We start from the raw sequence: 17,903 nt of genomic DNA, 5'->3' as shown, positions 1-17,903 counted from the left end.
ATTTCCTCTCTAGCTGTGATAAGGGCGCTAGATTAGATTCTCGTACCGAGCGAAGCCTATTATAATAAGGCAACTAAATAAAACAAAAGTACATAAATTAAGGTATTTTTTTGTTTATACTACAACAAAACATTCAAATCACCAGCACCACATCCTGAACACACTACGCGAATACATTTCGCGAAATACTGATTATTGTGAATATTAAACAGGCATTCTTGCTTCATCTGAATCACAAACTTTAATAGCTTTATAATGAGAATAAATTATATTTCAAGAATAACTGAATCCAAGAATTTACAAAGCTTTTCGTATGCAACGGAAAAGCTTGACTTTGTCTTTAACCTCAAGTTCTACAAGAGATTCAAGTTGTAAAAACAGATTCCTAACTGATTTTAATCAACTTTGTACTAGATAAAGTCCCTTTCCGTCCCCAAATGTAGTCAATAAGTTGCCATTGTACATAGAAACTGGTTATTAGCACAACGTGAAAGCCCACGAACACTGCTATTAAAAGGACGTCACTGGCAGTCGCTAGGAATGCGTACACCGGGATACCAAACAGAAGAAATATGTAGACCCTGCGAAGAAAAAACATATATGACATAAGTAAGATTAACAAATTTTGAGTTCTATAGGCTGTCATGTAATTTTTATTTGATAGGAAGATAAACTATGTTTGATTTCTGGCCTATTTTGGGGGATGTGGCTTACTGTGGGACAAGACGTAGGTGCTACTTACGCGTAACTGGTATATATTTATTTTAGAACAAAGAATAGCGATGGATAATTATAAAAAAAAACACTTGCATGTCTTTTAAATGTTTTCACCTCAGTTTTTACAAAATTTCGATTGGTTTCTGGAAAAATGATGATATGTACACATAATTTAATAAATCGTCCTATGTCCTTTTGCAGGCTATATTCCTAGACTATCTGTGTTACAAAAAAAACCTTTCCATTTTTGAGGAGTTACAGCATGAAATAATGATCCGTCCGTCCGTCAGGACACACAGGCAAGGCACAGTTTTTTACGCAATTTTATTAGTACCTAGTGTCAGACGTGATTTACTATAACACTATGCCTTGTAACAAGTACTGGTTTTAATTAATCAAGATACCTGTACTAGAATAATAACACCCATGAACTCAGTGTTATAGAATAAATGCGCGTGAGCAGAAACCACCAGTTATTATTCTCAGAGCACTTAATTGACAAATTAAACAGTAATTATACATAATAACGGTATGGTTAAGGATAATCTCTTTTTATATCAAGATAAACTGGACAAGTGCGAGTCGGACTAGCCCAACAAGGGTTCCGAATGTATGATTATCATAGACAGAGTTTTCCACATACGCAAATTAAAGTTCTCAATTAGGTACCAAATCAACTACAGGTTTATCACACTAGGGTAAATAAGGTTACACATACATAGTCTAGAGCCTGAGAAAGAGCATGGGTATCTATTTATCCGGATGCGGGAAACAGTTCCCCAGGGACGAAGGGATTTGACAAACGGGTATTAATTTAAGTATTACGTAACTAATATTAAGTATTAAACAGCTTTTAAATACAGAATATTTTGATACCATTAGTCTTGAATCTAGCCTTGCTCTGCAATTAACTAGGAACTCGGGCACATAGCAAATTATCACAAATATCAAAGTCCAAAGACGGCCATGTTTCATTTGATATGGCCATTTGGACTTTATTCAACCTCTCATGACTATTCATTGAAACTTTTTGAGGTGAAATAAAATAAATAAAAAAACAATATGACAGAACACCAAAAAAAATGTTTGTCGCAACTTTTGTGTTGGTTCATATCCGAAACTTGTCTACAATCTGACCTCTATGACCACTGCAATGGATAAGGTATATAATTTTAAGATAAGGCAACACTGTAATAATCTATCAATGAGTGCATCACTGGCATTCAAAGACAGTTTTTCATTTTTACATAGTAGGTGACAATCTACGGCTTCAATAAATTAAAACATTATCTACGTTACAGGTACTTTACCTAATATTGTAAAAGAGTTTACTTGCTCTAACGCGCTAATCTCAGGAACGGGTCCAATTTGAATAATTCTTTCAGTGTTACATAGCCCATTGGTCGAAGAAGGCTACTTTTTAACCGACTGCGCAAAAAAGTAAGAAAATCAATTTTGCTGCTACAATCTAATATCCAAAGCAAAAGATACTTACATAAGACAGTAAACATTTGAAAAGCCAAACATGACAGCTAGTCCAGTCTTCATGCTATCAGGCCTTCTTCGAGGTGTGATGATCAGGTCTATGACCACAGCCACCATGGAGATTGTATGCAAGGAGTGCTGAGCCCAAGGAGGCAGGTATTCCCACACGCGATCTGGTGCTATTATATTGGAGTAGGATCTGTATAGCATCCAGAATGTCACGTCGGAAAACTGGAAATGAAAGTAAACATTTAAGTATATTTTCCTGTTTTCGTTAATTCAGCGCGCTCCTTGACTTGGTCTTATAAGGATATAACCAAGCAGTTTTAATTGGAGTTAGCATACAATACATACGTGACCTGCAATTACATGTTATTATACTAATTAAAGTAACATTTTAATTTGGCTTCTTAGATATTATATTAATGCTTTGGGTTATCAGTATTTTTTATAAGTCTCCTTATAGTACTCAATTCGCAGTCATATTTGACTATAGTAAGGTTGGTCAGGTATTTTGATAAGGTGATAATTTATAGCTTCGCTCGTTTCGTTTATTACGTACACATTTCCTTATTCTGATATTAAACATAATTATTATCAATGGGCTTAAAAGTAATTTCAAGTTAGAGACAGTAAAACAACCCAATTCAAAAAGATATTGATGTGAATCAGTACACTTTGTCAACATAGGTCCGTTTTTATTTTTGTAAAGAAGCTATAATTGTTATTTCCGAAATCGAGCTATCTAAAGTATTTACCTAAAATATTACATAATAAAAGTCCAAAATATATCTTATTACTCCTAAAGAGTTTACTTGTTTTCTTGAACGTGGTAAGTAATCAGGAATTACTGGGCCGATTAAAAAAATGTTTCAGACTAAATCGAGGAATGCAACTTTTTTTGATTATTTCACCCGTAGAAAGAATGAATGTTTATCATCATGCTTGCTGAAGGTGGATTTCCGATATGAATATTAAATAATAGGATTAGGATACATCGATAAAACGATTAAGAACCCCGCACACTGTAGACTAAATAGTCGGGCAAAGGTAGGCCCGATGTTTTTTTTAAAGAAAATCGCGAATTCAATAAAAGTTTCTATATTTTGATACTGATTTATAAGCCCAAACTGTGGCCCAAACAAACTGCCAGCTGACTAAAAGTTTGCAGTGTGCAAACTCTTATAGGTAGACAATTGACTTCCATTTCTCTTTGAGATACTTTGATATTATCGCAACTATCTATGCAAGAATTATCGTATTCTTTGTAATGGTAAATGTGTATATCTAACCGATATCTGGCTCATATCTTACAATTGAGATTGATTATTTTAATGTATTGCAAGATGTCATTTGAATATCTTTTGAATGTCCTTCGCTGGCGTTACCAAGGCGTATTGAGTTGTTCGAGTAACTAGGCTCAGAATCAGTCTCTTCTTGTAAAGCACTCAGCTGCATCTGGTTATATCATATATGGTTACATCGAATTTAAGTAATTCATTTTATTTAATCCAAAATAAATAAATATAATTCATCAATTTAATTCACAGGTTAATCCAACGAATGATTTGATTTTAAATCCTAAAGATTGAAAATGAAAAATGTGTACTCAAAACAGGTTTGTAATTACCACTACTAAGCTGTTTAAACAACTAGGCTTGTACTTAGTTGCCTGGATTTATTACAAGGCTAACTAACTTTAATACTTGCCTATTGCTATCCTTATTTGAGTCGCCAACTCATAGTGCCTACGTTCTAATCAATACAGATAACGGTACGTTCCCAAATCAATTTAGGCAAAGATACTAACCTTATCAAGTACCTATCATTCATCTGCCTAGACTTTCCCCAAATACATTGGGGTTGGTCTGGTTGGCTGAAAGTTTGAGAGTGACTGCTTCTCTGACCTCCTCAAACTGATGCCACTTGGTAATACTGATTATCAGACATATATAACAGATATTCAAATGACGACCGGGACCAATCAATTAAAAGTGCCTTTAAAAAAAAGATGGAGGAACTCATCATGACAAGATGATAATGGACGGATGGGATGTGTGTGTGACTGGATGCGATTGCTTAACCTACTAATCGATAGGCCCGTGCAGCTATCACTTAGCTACGAGTCTTCTACTAGAGAGGTGCAGTGCCGTAACTAGGGCGGTGCCAACGGTGCCCAGGCACAGGGCGCAGACCCTGGAGGGGCGCAGAAATGACCAGACCAGTATCTAGTTTTGTTTCATGCATGGTAGTTAGTAGGTACATTTTGTTTTATTGCGAATATGGTGTAGACGCGCCCTCTGTACTATCTATATCTATATGGCATTTTTAAAGCGTTCTTGAAACAACAACACTTGTAAAGGTGGTTTTATATTTGTCTGATGTGTCGTGACGTGACGCGTCAGAACGGTATCGGTTTCATACATTTAGTACTAGCTGGTGCCCGCGACTTCGTCTGCGCAGGATTAGTATATCGAACAATATGTTTATAAATTGTAGCCAGTAGCGGCTTTAGGGTAGGGCGCGGTTGGGCGACGGCCTAGAGCGCCGGACATAAGGGGCGCCGCAGGCGCCCCCAACCAATCCTTGATCAGAATTTTACTCCTATTTTTGTTTTAATTTTCATCAAAGATCGCAGCTTACAAGAACTGTATCCAAATATATGGATAGCATCAGGGCCGCCTTAACCTATGGTGCATGGTGTGCGAATAACCCGGGCGCCGCGGGCTCAGGGGCGCCGCGATACGCTCCTGGACCAAGAAATTTCAATTAAATTAATGTATTGTCATACAATGCCGGGCGCGTTAGATACACTACTTTTATGTCCCAAAACTCAAAAATTTTCGCGCTCGCTTCGCTCGCGGTTTTTCACATATAGCTACTTTGAATTTAATGTCCCAATACTCAAAAAAATTCGCGCTCCCTTCGCTCGCGGCTTCTTCACTTCACAGTCGCCTTTTATTATATATGTTAAGGACTTTTAGTGATCCAAATCTCAAAAAAGCTTTTTCGGGCTTGCTTCACTTTATAGTTGTTTTTATTTTTCAACATTTTTTTGTCTACCCTAGCAAAAAGGTAGCGTCGTTTTTAAGTCCTTTTATTAATTAGAAAGTAACTTCTAGTTTCTATTTATGGTACTACTTTAAGTCCCAAAATTTTAATTCATAGGCGCCAACACCAACAAAGAGTGATCTACGTTTGGGCAACATTTTAAGTCATTTTTATTTTGAGCTCTAAAATATAACAAAAAATTTCGCACTCGCTTCGCTCGCGCAATCAGAACCTGTGTTCCCGTGTTTTTGCATTCACCAACCAGCAATAACTTATGTAGGATTGGGCTACATTTTACGTAATTTTTGCTATGACTTGTTAACTATAAAAAAAAATTCGCGCTCGCTTCGCTCGCACTATCGGTAACTACATTACATATGTCTCTGTTTTTCGTATGGATTTCAATTGCAGTTGGGGGCGCCGTAGAAATCTCGCCCAGGGCGCTAGTAGAATTAAAGCCGGCACTGATTGTAGCCTATGTGTTATTCTGATGTATAAGCTATATTATTGTAAAGTTTCATTAAAATCCATTCAGTAGTTTTTGCGTGAAAGAGTAACAAACATCCATCCATCCATGTTTACAAACTTTCGCGTTTATAATATTAGTAGGATGGTAACGTTCACACTAGTGCGTAACGTGTTGTATGGAACCGATACAGTTCTGACGCGTCACTTCACGACGCATCAGACAAATATAAATCCACCTTGTCTTGCTCGCAATATTACATACACAAACAAAAGTACCTATACCGTAACTATGAGACAATTTCTGTCTATATTCATTTGGAGGGCGCCACTTCTAACTTAGAAGTTCTAAGCAAATCTGTCTATCTAGCTGAGGAGATGTACATATAGTTCACGTTACGCTATCATTGCTGTCAGCCACATTCATTGGTCCTCCCTTTATCTTTGATTTTATTCATTAACTACGCGTGCGGCGTTACTGACGCACTAGCGTGCGAGAGATAGATTTTGAATAAACAATTTTTATCTTAAAGAAATCTACTAAGTACTTATACCTTCGTAAACAAAAAATAGATAGATTTATTTTTATGCACATTAGTCCACTTTATTGTCAGAGCCTGGTTAGAGCATTTTTCAAGGGCGCAGTTTTGAAAGCTCGCACCGGGCGCATAAAAGGCTAGTTACGGCACTGGAGAGGTGAAGTTCTATAGTTCTTCTATAAGTTAATTAAATAATAATAATGCTTTAAGTTCACATCTGTCAAGCCTTTTGTGCAAGACAAGTAAATTTTTTTATGAAACTTAGGTCTAGCAGAATCAGGTTTAGTCCTACAACTACTCACAGTCGTGATAGGCACCAAAATGGAAGTCATGACCACGTCCCGGAGTATTCTTAGCTTCTGAACGTGAGGTGACTCTTCATTCTTTCTCTCGTACCAGTCACAGTAGAGGCACAGCGGAAAGTACCCTAGCAGTATCACCTGAAATCGAAAAGAAAAATAAATTGAGACTTGAATTCTAATATATCGAAAAATAATCATGGTTCATAGTCTGATACTCAACAGCAGTTGCTTTCATTAGGAGACCAGCTATCTGTGCAGGACATATAATAGGGCACAAGCAATGTGGCAAATACAGCTAGATGCTCTCGCTATTCCTTCACTCTCATAGCGAAATTATCTTGCCACCAAACCTTTGAATTTATATGAGTGCTAAAGTTTTACTTGAAAATGGGTAGGAGTTAAATATTAAGATTTCATAAATATGCATAAATCTGGTCAGAATACCTAAACATATGTTGGTCCCTCTCAAAAGGGCCTCGAGGCAGAAATAGGCGAGAGACGAAGGTAGCATTACAATCTCTAGATGTCTAGATAACTTACTTCTAAGTAAAATTAAAAATAGTTACATTGAACCAGCATGTGATAAGCATCCACCGCACGAGCATGTAATTCCTGACCACAGGATCTTCATCTTTTGACATATCTATGGTTAAAGTCACCACCGCAGTCACAATTTGATGAACAAACGCCACACTGTACAAAAATAACCTAATGTTCAATAATGGAAAGCCATTGATTTTAACGTATTTTACTCTTAATGGAGTACTCGACATTTTGGTTAATATTTTAAACGAGTAAACAAACGCGTCTCGATATAGTGCGAGTTGTAAACAAACTGGCGTGTTTGACGTTTCGATGCATTTAAAATTATTATCTACGCAATTCCTATCAGTTTAAATTAATACCGATGGTTGTAAAATGTTTAATCTTGTGCATTGTCCTTACGTCCTTACGCCCTTACACTGACCTTTTTGTATCCTTTCCTAACACCTTATTGTTATTGATTCGTGGATAACATGCCACAAAGTATTTTGGTAGGCAACAATATTTTCAATACGACTTTGCGGATTTTAGGACGTTTTCCTCAATATCGGAGATTTAAGTGCATATTCTGAGAATTGTTTGCGTCATTGTGTATATTTGAACATTAAGCTCTCTGGTCTTATAGTATAATCAGAAGATGTGCCTAAGTAACTACGTAGTATCTACCACTTAACCTTTAACTAGCAATAGTATCCGTAGTATAGTATTTCCGGATTTTTTTAGCCAAAGTCTGCCAAAGCATATTATCATCTACGGGGTTGCCAAGGACCCCGCACTACTAGTAGTGGGTTAAACATCTTAACCCACTACTATAAGGTAAGAGTAGAAAAGTAAGATAACAACTTTGAACTTTTTACTTAATGATCAAGTTTTTACCTTAGTAGTACCATAGTAGTTGTCACTATGTTAAACTGCTAAGGCATATTTCCCAAGGCTTATCAAAATCTGTTTGTGCGGTTTGGAGTTTTCTGTTTTTATGAAATAAATATATATTTTTTTATTTATTAAAATTAAAATACTTCATCTGCGAAACAATCGGAGTCACCTTCCCTGCGAGCCTTTTTCCCAACTACATATGTTGAGGTCGGAAACCATCGCAATACTTACCTATAGCACAGAGTATAAAATTGTTTCATGGATAAGTTGGTTATATTAATAAAGCAGAAAAACTTACGTACGATACACCCTAGGCGATATAATAGCACTTGATTAACCTTTGATATTAGTAAGTATGAGACAAGATAGAAGATTTTTGTAGATTATCCTTCTTAGTAATGGCCTCCAGGCCGATCGTCGGTACTTAACCATATTTTTATCTAGATCTATTGACGCCACTCGAATAATCGATATGTCTTTAAGTATTATTGCCTGATTTATGACATCTAATACACACATCACATCACATCATCAGCCTATCGCAGTCCACTGCTGGACATAGGCCTCTCCAAGTGCACGCCACTGAGATCGATTTTCGGCTTCTCGCATCCAGCTCCTGCCAGCCGTCTTGCGCAAGTCATCACTCCACCGTGCCTGAGGACGTCCTACACTACGTTTGCCATCTAATACGAATTTATGATATCTAATACGAATGCGTACCTAACTAAATGAAACAAAAATTTCCTGTTGCGAATTCTAGATTGATATATTTTTGGGATTAAATGATAAGATTTTTTATAACAGATATAATCATCATCAGCCTTTTTCTACCTGTATTGAGGTTGGCCTCTAACCTAATTGCCTACCACCTTAATCCAGTTACCTAGGCAACACCATACCCCTTAGCCAAACTGGTCTCCTAACTAATCATAACGACTGCTAAAGATGTTCAAATGACATCCGAGAAGCACTAACTTAAGCGTGCCCTCCAAACAAAGAAAAAACATTTCATGACATGATGGTCACCCATCCACTGACCGACCACGCCAAGCATTGCTTAACTAACCGTATGCTCCATCAACTCGTGCCTAGTGTCGGCACTAAGCGCCTACATAAATTCAACAAGCAAAGTTACACGATAGCACTTTTGCTAGTTACAACAGATTAACAAAATAATTTAATGTTATTGTTTACTAAAGTAAATAAGTACTTAGTCTTTGTTTATTAAGGACCTTACGCAACATTTGTTTAATATTTCTTCATAAAACAAAGGCACATTAAACAAACATTTACATAATCTATTTGTTTTTAGAAATGCTGTCTGGTATGAACCTTCTAGTACTTAAGTTCGTTCTCTGCCTATCATCAATGTCACAAAATATTTTATAGCTGGTTTGGCATAAATAAGGTTATAAGGAGGTCGATAACCTATGTATTTAATTTTTTAAGCAAGTACTGAGTGTTTAGATAACATTCGTCATAAGCAATATTCTCAGTATACATAAACTTCGAGACAGATGACCTCATTTACTATTTTCTCTTTATTTATAAGTAGGTACCTACCTAAAGAAATAAGAGTTCGATTATGACTTACTAATTTGAAATTCCGAAATGCGTTTGTTTTAAGTAAACAAGTTATTGAAGTGTTGAGACTTAACAAAAAACCAGCTACAAACATTATGCTCGTTTTCCTAGAACTTCTAGGCAGATACTTATATTTTATCGATGTACCTACTGAGTACTTAACTACTTACTTGCATTTTTTTTGCACTACATGCATTATTGCTATGCTATGTAACAGAGCATAAAATCAAACATATTGTAGCTGGACTGGTGGTAGGTCCATGAAATGATCCATGAAACTACCTAACCTACCTAACAACTATTCATTCGCGAAACTCCATACATCTGCAAAACTAGGAAGTGAGGCGCTCCTGCGTAATAATTTGATGGTCAAACTGAAATAAAAACAATCATTCTTTATTCGCCAATAGATGCAAAAAACTATTGCGTCAATAGCAACAAGTGGGTGTGTCGTCAATGAAAGACATTTCTTTATTAGTGTCAAAAATTTTAACCCTCAAAAAGGAGATACTGGGAATTCACGCAGCTACACGCGTAAATACTCAATCACTTAACTGTCGTAAGTGATTCCTATTTATTAATAACGCGGCGTAATAGAACATATGACACTGTTTTCACAAGTCCGGGTGCCACGCGTCCAGCGATAGCTTGGCGATAATATCTGCCACACACCGCATGCGACGGGTTAAATCCGAACCGATATTGATTTGATAACTGCTCTATATAATGCTGCGTTCAAACCTTGGCCTGTCACGAGGTTTAAGTGTATTTAATTAAAAAAATATAAGTAAGATCAGATTCACAACAAAGTGGGTGTGAAAAAGTTTATATTTATTGCAAGAGAAAAATTAGGTTATTAATTTGAGATAAATTTGTTTTAATTACTCAGCTATCTAACAGTTTAGCCTCTCTTTCGCTACCATTGCTGCTTTACAAATTGTTCTGACTTTGATTTCCAGATTGAGTATCGTACAAAGGATTTTTTTCTTTTGTTGCACCAAGTTAAAACTAATTTTCCTGTTAACTCAATTCTTCTTTCATTTTCCCAGTATTATAGGAAACCTTGACACTAACTAAACGCGCCCTAATTATCTAAGACTCATTAGTTCATTAACGATAGATAGAGCGTTTGTTTATATTAGTCTATTATCGCATCTATGGTCTATCATGCAGCCAACGGTATTTGTGCTCGTGATAGTTAACGTCAATACTTATCGCAGTTTATAATTAGAGACACCAAGGACTGGATTATCTCGAAGGGTATGACTGATATAGGGTGTGGGGAAATTGAAGATATTATTTTATGAAGCCTTAACTTCGGAGAATTCGGTAATATCATTCTACCACAAAGGTTCTCGCTGCTATAGTTGTTTCTACAATAACGGAAGGCAAAATTGTAATGAAGGGCGCTTAGATGCTTAGTTTTCCATCATCATCATCATCATCATCATCAGCCTATCGCAGTCCACTGCTGGACATAGGCCTCTCCAAGTGCACGCCACTGAGATCGATTTTCGGCTTAGTTTTCCATAGGCGCTAAAAACTGTAAAATGCATTATAGTGAGCTGATAAAGAAAATCATGGTGTTTCTGATTAAAAAATATATATCTGCTAGCAAGCCAGGGGTGTTATAAGTTTGACAGCTTTGTGTGTCTGTCTCTACCTCCTCGTAGTCCCGTTACTACTTAACGGATGCTCTATTTTAGATACTTACAGTATTTTATCAAAACCGTTTCAGATATAAGTATTTTTAAAGTTATGACCTATTTTACCGTAAAAGTTATAGGTACCTACTTAAAATAAAGTAGGGCGAGTAAAGGGCTAGGACGGAAACTAATTGCGATATTAGCTAGAACAATATAAAACACACTGATAAAACACACAAGTATTAGTTATCGCTAGTTATCTGTTCATTTGCAAACGTTCACGAGAACACATGGTGTTAATAATCTTCGCATTTTACTAGGAAACGATAGCCGGGTGAAGTTCACCTTTATAAGTCAAAACAAACTTATGTAAGACAAATAAGTTGTGTATAAAAATGTGTTGATGTATGAGCGCCTGGATGTCTAGGCACGGCCTAATTACGGCAAGAGTTACCGTTGTATGTATTATGATAGGTAAACAAAAGCTAAGCTGTTATCGATTTTATCCCTAAGTCTTTATCATTGCTATCTAAATAATGTAAGTCGTCCCGTGCTTCTTGGGGGAGGATCGTAGGATCTTAGACCTGGTATAAAAAACTCTGTGCATACCTACCTTATTTCCTAAGGCTTTTTTTGAGGTTGGAAATCGTCAAATAAATCTGCAATCAACTGAAGTTGTCAGACTCTTACTGACTAACTTGGTTGTTTATGGTGGCCCTTCATGTATTAGGGCCGCGGGAAAAGTTCTGTCGAAAACCTTTATAAAGGAGTTTTCCACCAGCACGTGGATTGAGAGGTGTTATTTGTGTTGGGAATTTGAAAATCGCATAATTTCTATTTTTTCTTAACACATGTCCAATAAATTGAAACTTTGCCATATTGATTTTCAGTATTCAAGGCACTCACTCTTCTCGTTTCTATACCTAAATCCTCGTCTAAACCAGGCATCATAGAAACGATTTAATATCATAAAATTCTTTGCTATTAACTGTTGTAATTAAGGTAAGATTCAAGTTTACCTTTGCTGTAAAATTGGCGCATATTTTACATTACTTATGCTTCATTTGGTATTGAGCGACGCACTCAATGGCGATATAAAAAGAAATGGCACAGCTATTAATATAATGCTAATAAAATCAATATTACCCATGTATCATGTGTTCTTGGTGTATTTTTACATCATTTTGCGTCTAAATATTTCATGCAATTTTCTATGATTGAATTTATGCGACACTTTTCGTATGAAGCTGCTTTTGAATTGCGTTGGTACCCAATAGAAGCCCCATTGTGCAACCTGGCGCTACGATCATTAATGTCACTTAAAAGACGACTGCTTTATTTATTGCCAGAATTACTTACACTCGTACAAAAAATCCTAGATGTTCAGCAGTCGTAATGCAAACAAGTATCACGTTATATCGCGTCATACGTTAAAAATATTTACAATTAATAGACGTGCGTAGATCGGGATGGGGACAATAGTTACGCATGAGTTCCTTCAAAACACGTGAAGCCTATGCTTTGACCCGCAACTTGACCTGCCATTCGCCCCCGTCAACAATTAACGGCAATATCAAAACTTATTTATAATTTAATTAATGAAGTGTCAGCTTTAATAGATAGATTTACTCCTTATCAACGATAAGTGCATTTTTACGGAGACAACTAAGTATTGGCTATTATAAACATCACGCTAATGAACGGTTTAATCGGCACCTTCATAAGTGCTGTTATGAAAATATTTGCGGTAAACAAATTAAGCAGATAATGAGGCCATATTAGTGTTTTATTTTATTATTGTCGGCAAATCAAACTTACTGCCTTCAGACTAGACTTGTAGACCCTACAGATTTTACAGAAAGTATTGCTAAACTATTATCTGCAACCAACCAGAGATATCAGTCGTCACCTCAAAGAAAAAATCTAAGAATTCACACTGATTCGTATAGCAAAAAGGTCCTTTGCCACTCTAACAAAGTATTCCAAAGTATTAATTAAAGTACCAAGGAAATCAAGTTATAACCCTTCTCTCCCAAAAACGCAGATTTGAGCATGGCACATTTGATTTCTGCAATCGATTGGTTTATATTTCATACGAAACGCATATACCTTCCTCTTTCTCATCTTTCCTGTCAACTTAGCCTTGTTTTTCGTTGTTAATTTTTTTTGTTACTTTTACCTAACTCAAAGTTTTTCCCCGCCCTTTCTCCACAACTGGGTACAGCAGGATGTTCAATGTCTGTAAACAATACTATAAATAAGAATTTTTGATTTATTTTACAACAGTATTTATTTATGCTCGTTCTTGCAAGATAAAGCTCGCTCGAGGCTGCACGTGACTTCTTATTGTTATTATTAATGCAATTAGTATGCGTTCTATATAATTAAGTATGTTTAGTATAAGAATGGTCTTAATAGCAAAGTGATTTGATGCGCGTAAGAACTTGACTTGGATAGTTTATCCATGGGCCATTGATGCCTGAATGTAAAGTTAAAAAAAAGGTTTTGTCTTTGAAGGTTCTGTCTTTGATCTTACGATCTGAAGTTGTCAAAGTAAAGAAATCATAATTATAATAAAGCATAGCAACCAATAGCTTTGTAAATGATAATCCACAACCATCCATATCTAAGTAGATAAAGTTCCTCATTATAATAGCAGCATCGAGAACTTGAAAGTAGATCATCGATGTAAAACCTCTAGAAAGTTCTTTCATCTCGTGACTTTTATCTGTCAGTTTCTAGAGTCAGCTGACAAAGAGTTCTCATTGAACCTCGAGAGCTAATGTGCAATTGCCTACGTGTGTATAGCTTTAGGTACGATAATCAGTTCGCGTTTATACTAGTAAATGTTATCGGTAACGAGCGCTTCTTGAATGTTCTTTGGTTTCTATATCGTCTTGTGATTATATAAGCTGGTTCTGCTTTTGCCAATTAATTCTAATTGGACTGCACATACATGTTCTTCATAAAGTGTGACTTTTAGGGTGTTGGAATAGGAACTTTTAGGGATTGTTCACACCAAACGTATTGTCCGCCGCTGACTGTGAGTATACTCACTGTCTGCCCCAGTGTGAACGTCGACTCAATCTGCAGTACGCGTACTCACCAAGCCGACAATAGGCTATAGCGTACGATGCGCTACATGTGTGAACAAAAGAATAGGCTCTTGTAGGTTCACACTAGATGCGTACGCTGAGCGGCTGACTATTCTACACATAAAAGGGCTCAGTATTTAAAGTTGCTCGTAGTATTTTATAAACGATAAAACTAGCGTAATTTTTTTTTCAAATCAGACGTTTTACTGACAGATAGTTGCCATTTGCGAAGCTCTAGAGGAAGACGAATAATAAAAAGAAGAGATTGTGGGTACATCCCTTAAATTTGAAGAGATGTTTTCTTGGTCAATTTCATACTTTATATTTCGAATATAGACTTTATCCAAATAAGTTCAAGAAATATTTTCGTATGACAGTAAAACATTCGATGAGTTACTATCTTTAATACGTTTAAGTTTATATAAAAGTAGGGCTGCCATCTCGAATTTCGCCAAACCCGGACAAACATTTAAAAAACCCGGACATTTGGCGTAAATCGCATTTTTTCCCCCAACGAGTACGATTTTTTAAGCAAAATAATACCTAATTTGTAATCCATTTACTATTACTATATAAACTTAAATTCAATGAGGTGCTTCCTTACATGACAAGTGTCCGGGTTTTTCCCCGGACACTTCTTGAAACCCCGCCCGGACGGCCCCCGGACGGCTTCCAAACGAGGACAAATCCGGGGAAACCCGGACGGATGGCAGCCCTATATAAAAGGGACACTAATTATATTATCGACGTGCTGTAACGAGGCGCGGCGGTGCGTACGCGGCGGAGCGGCGCTATTCGGCAACTGCGTCCGCGTAGCCAATCCGCGTCCGCCGTGCATAGTCGCGTAGTAAAATAATCGGCCACTGAGAGTCAGCTACAACAGACGACGTAACAGCGTATAGTCGGTTCGGTGTGAACGACAATTTCAATATATGGGATTGTTCACACCAAACGTATTGTCCGCCGCTGACTGTGAGTATACTCACAGTCGGCCTCAGTGTGAACGTCGACTCAATCTGCAGTACGCGTACTCACCAAGCCGACAATAGGCTGTAGCGTACGATGCGCTACATGTGTGAACAAAAGAATACGCTCGTGTAGGTTCACACTAGATGCGTACGCTGAGCGGCCGACTATTCTACACATAAAAGAGCTCAGTATTTGAAGTTGCTCGTAGTATTTTATAAACGATCTCTGAGATCACTCGTGGTTCCCATACGATAAAACTAGTGTATTTTTTAAAAAAAACGGACGTTTACTGATATTTCAATTAAATGATGCGCATTCAGATAGTTGCCATTTGCGAAGCTCTAGAGGAAGACGAAAATAATAAATTCAATAATAAATAATAATTCCAAATACATTGTCTAGAATGTACTTTTGCAATAAACTTTTCGGTGTCGAACATCGCGAGGTGTCACGTGTCACGACTGTCCTCATTGAAGTTTGTTTCTCGAGTGAATTGCGGCAGAGGCGCGGCGGCGGTGCGGACGCGGCGGAGCGGCGGTGCGTACGCGGCGGAGCGGCGCTATTCGGCAACTGCGTCCGCGTAGCCAATCCGCGTCCGCCGTGCATAGTCGCGTAGTAAAATAATCGGCTACTGAGAGTCAGCTACAACAGACGACGTAACAGCGTATAGTCGGTTCGGTGTGAACGACAATTTCAATATATATGGAAAAGCAATAAACTGCGTAACGCGCGCTCACAGTCAGCGGCGGACAATACGTTTGGTGTGAACGATGCCTATATGGAAAAGCAATAAACTGCGTAACGCGCGCTCACAGTCAGCGGCAGCCAATACGTTTGGTCTGAACGATGCCTAAGAAACTGCAGGAAAATGGCCAAATAATTGCTTAACTTATGGAGCAAGCTGAGGTCTATTTGTTACATCAGATATTTGACAGACAACGTTTTTTGGATGGTCTAATATAGATTGACCTGACGCAAGGACATCTGAAAATTCTGATTCAAGAATATCTGAAAACTTCTGTATGCCTACTAGCTGTGACCTCTAGAGGTAGTCTTGTTTCTCGGCAAAAGTATACCTATAAATTCGACGTATCTTGATTCTCGATGTGGCATGTTGAGATGAAGTTAATTTACCCAGAAGTTAATTATTTTGTAGAATATTTGAGAGATGCAACCTTACTGTGGAAACATATTATGTAATTCTTAGAATATAATCATTTGTTTTTGCTCCTGTACCTATGCATAGGTTTCAATTAATATCAATAGATATAGTAAGTACAACGAAAAATGAGTCATGACTGCTGCAGTGTCTCATATTTTGGGCAAAATATTTACTTCTACATAACTGTTAATCGGTATAGTCAAACACAAAATCGGTGAAGGTGAGTAGTCAAACAAAAACATCGATTTAAGAGCAATGTTTTCAAATCAACCATCAGTATGAACATAATATTTGGTCACATTGTCTGAATTTTAACATGAAAAACCAAACGACCGTCAGGTAAGATGAACATTCATCAAGCATAATGGGTGTAAAGTAGCATAGTAATCAGGTGTTTGTTTGAGCATAACATTTTCCAATAATGGCAATAAGCAGTTAAGTACTGCAATTTTCTTTGTTGAAACATTTTAAAGAGAAAGAGAAGGGAACAAAGGGAAAGAAAAGGGCTGTAAAAGGGACAGAGGTGGGTTTAAATCAGTAAAAGTCTGACACTCCCTTTTGCTGCACCCACAGAGGGATCATAATATTTCATGGTTTTCCCACCTATCAAATCCCATCCCACTTATCGTGTGCCAATAATCTTACACACTGCAAATTGTAATTACTCTTATTACCACAGAACTGCTGACATGGGACCAAGACTTAATTCATAAAATAAATTAGATTGCAATTTATTGTAATAATTAAGAAAACTAAGCAGAAGTTTACATTGTAAATAGGTATCATTAAAGGGATGAACAATGCCAACGTGTAGATACGGTTCATAGATAAACTGCACGTGCTAATAGAGATAGAATTAAAACACATGGAAGATTTTCAACTAGAAATATATAATACACAAAAGGGCCATTACTGCTAGTTTTTTTCTTCTGAAAACTGATAAAAAGGTCTCCTAGAGAAGTAAACATATGACGTTATGTAATGATTGTGAGGTCAGGCAAACAACACTAAACATATAAATATTATGATATCAAAGAAAACATGCGCGGCCGTTAATAAAAATATAATTATAATTAATTAGTTCAATGTTGTTCGTTCTTCAAGTATTGAGAAATTGTTGTATTAACAAGCTAATAAGTTAAATTGAACTCAAACACTTATAGCCAGAGCAAGCTTTTGAAAACAAAAGTAAAGAATCGTATGATTTGTAAATTTGATTTTCTAAGTGAAAATGTCGTAGGCTAGAGGGTTAGGCACTGGATGGAAGTAATAGTAGGGGAGGCGAGGATGCTAAATCGGGAGTGACTCGAGCGTTAATGAGACCTATTAGATTGCGAAGCTTAGATGATAAGAAGAAAAAAATGTCCTGACATACACACACTTTCATCGGTGGGTGGAGCGGCTATAAACTTTCAAAAATGTAAAAAAAAACAGTTGCATGGACATACTGGAGCGCGTCAGATATTAAT

General features: G+C 36.9%; 1 protein-coding gene across 1 annotated transcript; it reads right to left on the bottom strand.

The window, feature by feature from the left end:
• Positions 1 to 111: 111 nt before the first annotated feature.
• LOC110384394 (androgen-dependent TFPI-regulating protein) lies at positions 112 to 7,418 on the bottom strand. The gene is made up of 4 exons (XM_049840443.2): positions 7,126 to 7,418; positions 6,560 to 6,697; positions 2,213 to 2,433; positions 112 to 581 (listed from the first exon to the last, which is right to left on the bottom strand). The coding sequence occupies exons 1-4, from the start codon at positions 7,330 to 7,332 to the stop codon at positions 386 to 388; spliced, it is 762 nt and encodes a 253-aa protein (XP_049696400.2). The 5' UTR covers positions 7,333 to 7,418; the 3' UTR covers positions 112 to 385.
• Positions 7,419 to 17,903: the final 10,485 nt, after the last annotated feature.

This window comes from Helicoverpa armigera, chromosome 13, assembly GCF_030705265.1.
Source record: "Helicoverpa armigera isolate CAAS_96S chromosome 13, ASM3070526v1, whole genome shotgun sequence".
NCBI classification, from domain to species: Eukaryota; Metazoa; Arthropoda; class Insecta; order Lepidoptera; family Noctuidae; genus Helicoverpa; species Helicoverpa armigera.
Note: the sequence above shows the minus strand (reverse complement) of the source record. Positions and strands in the feature narration are given on the sequence as shown.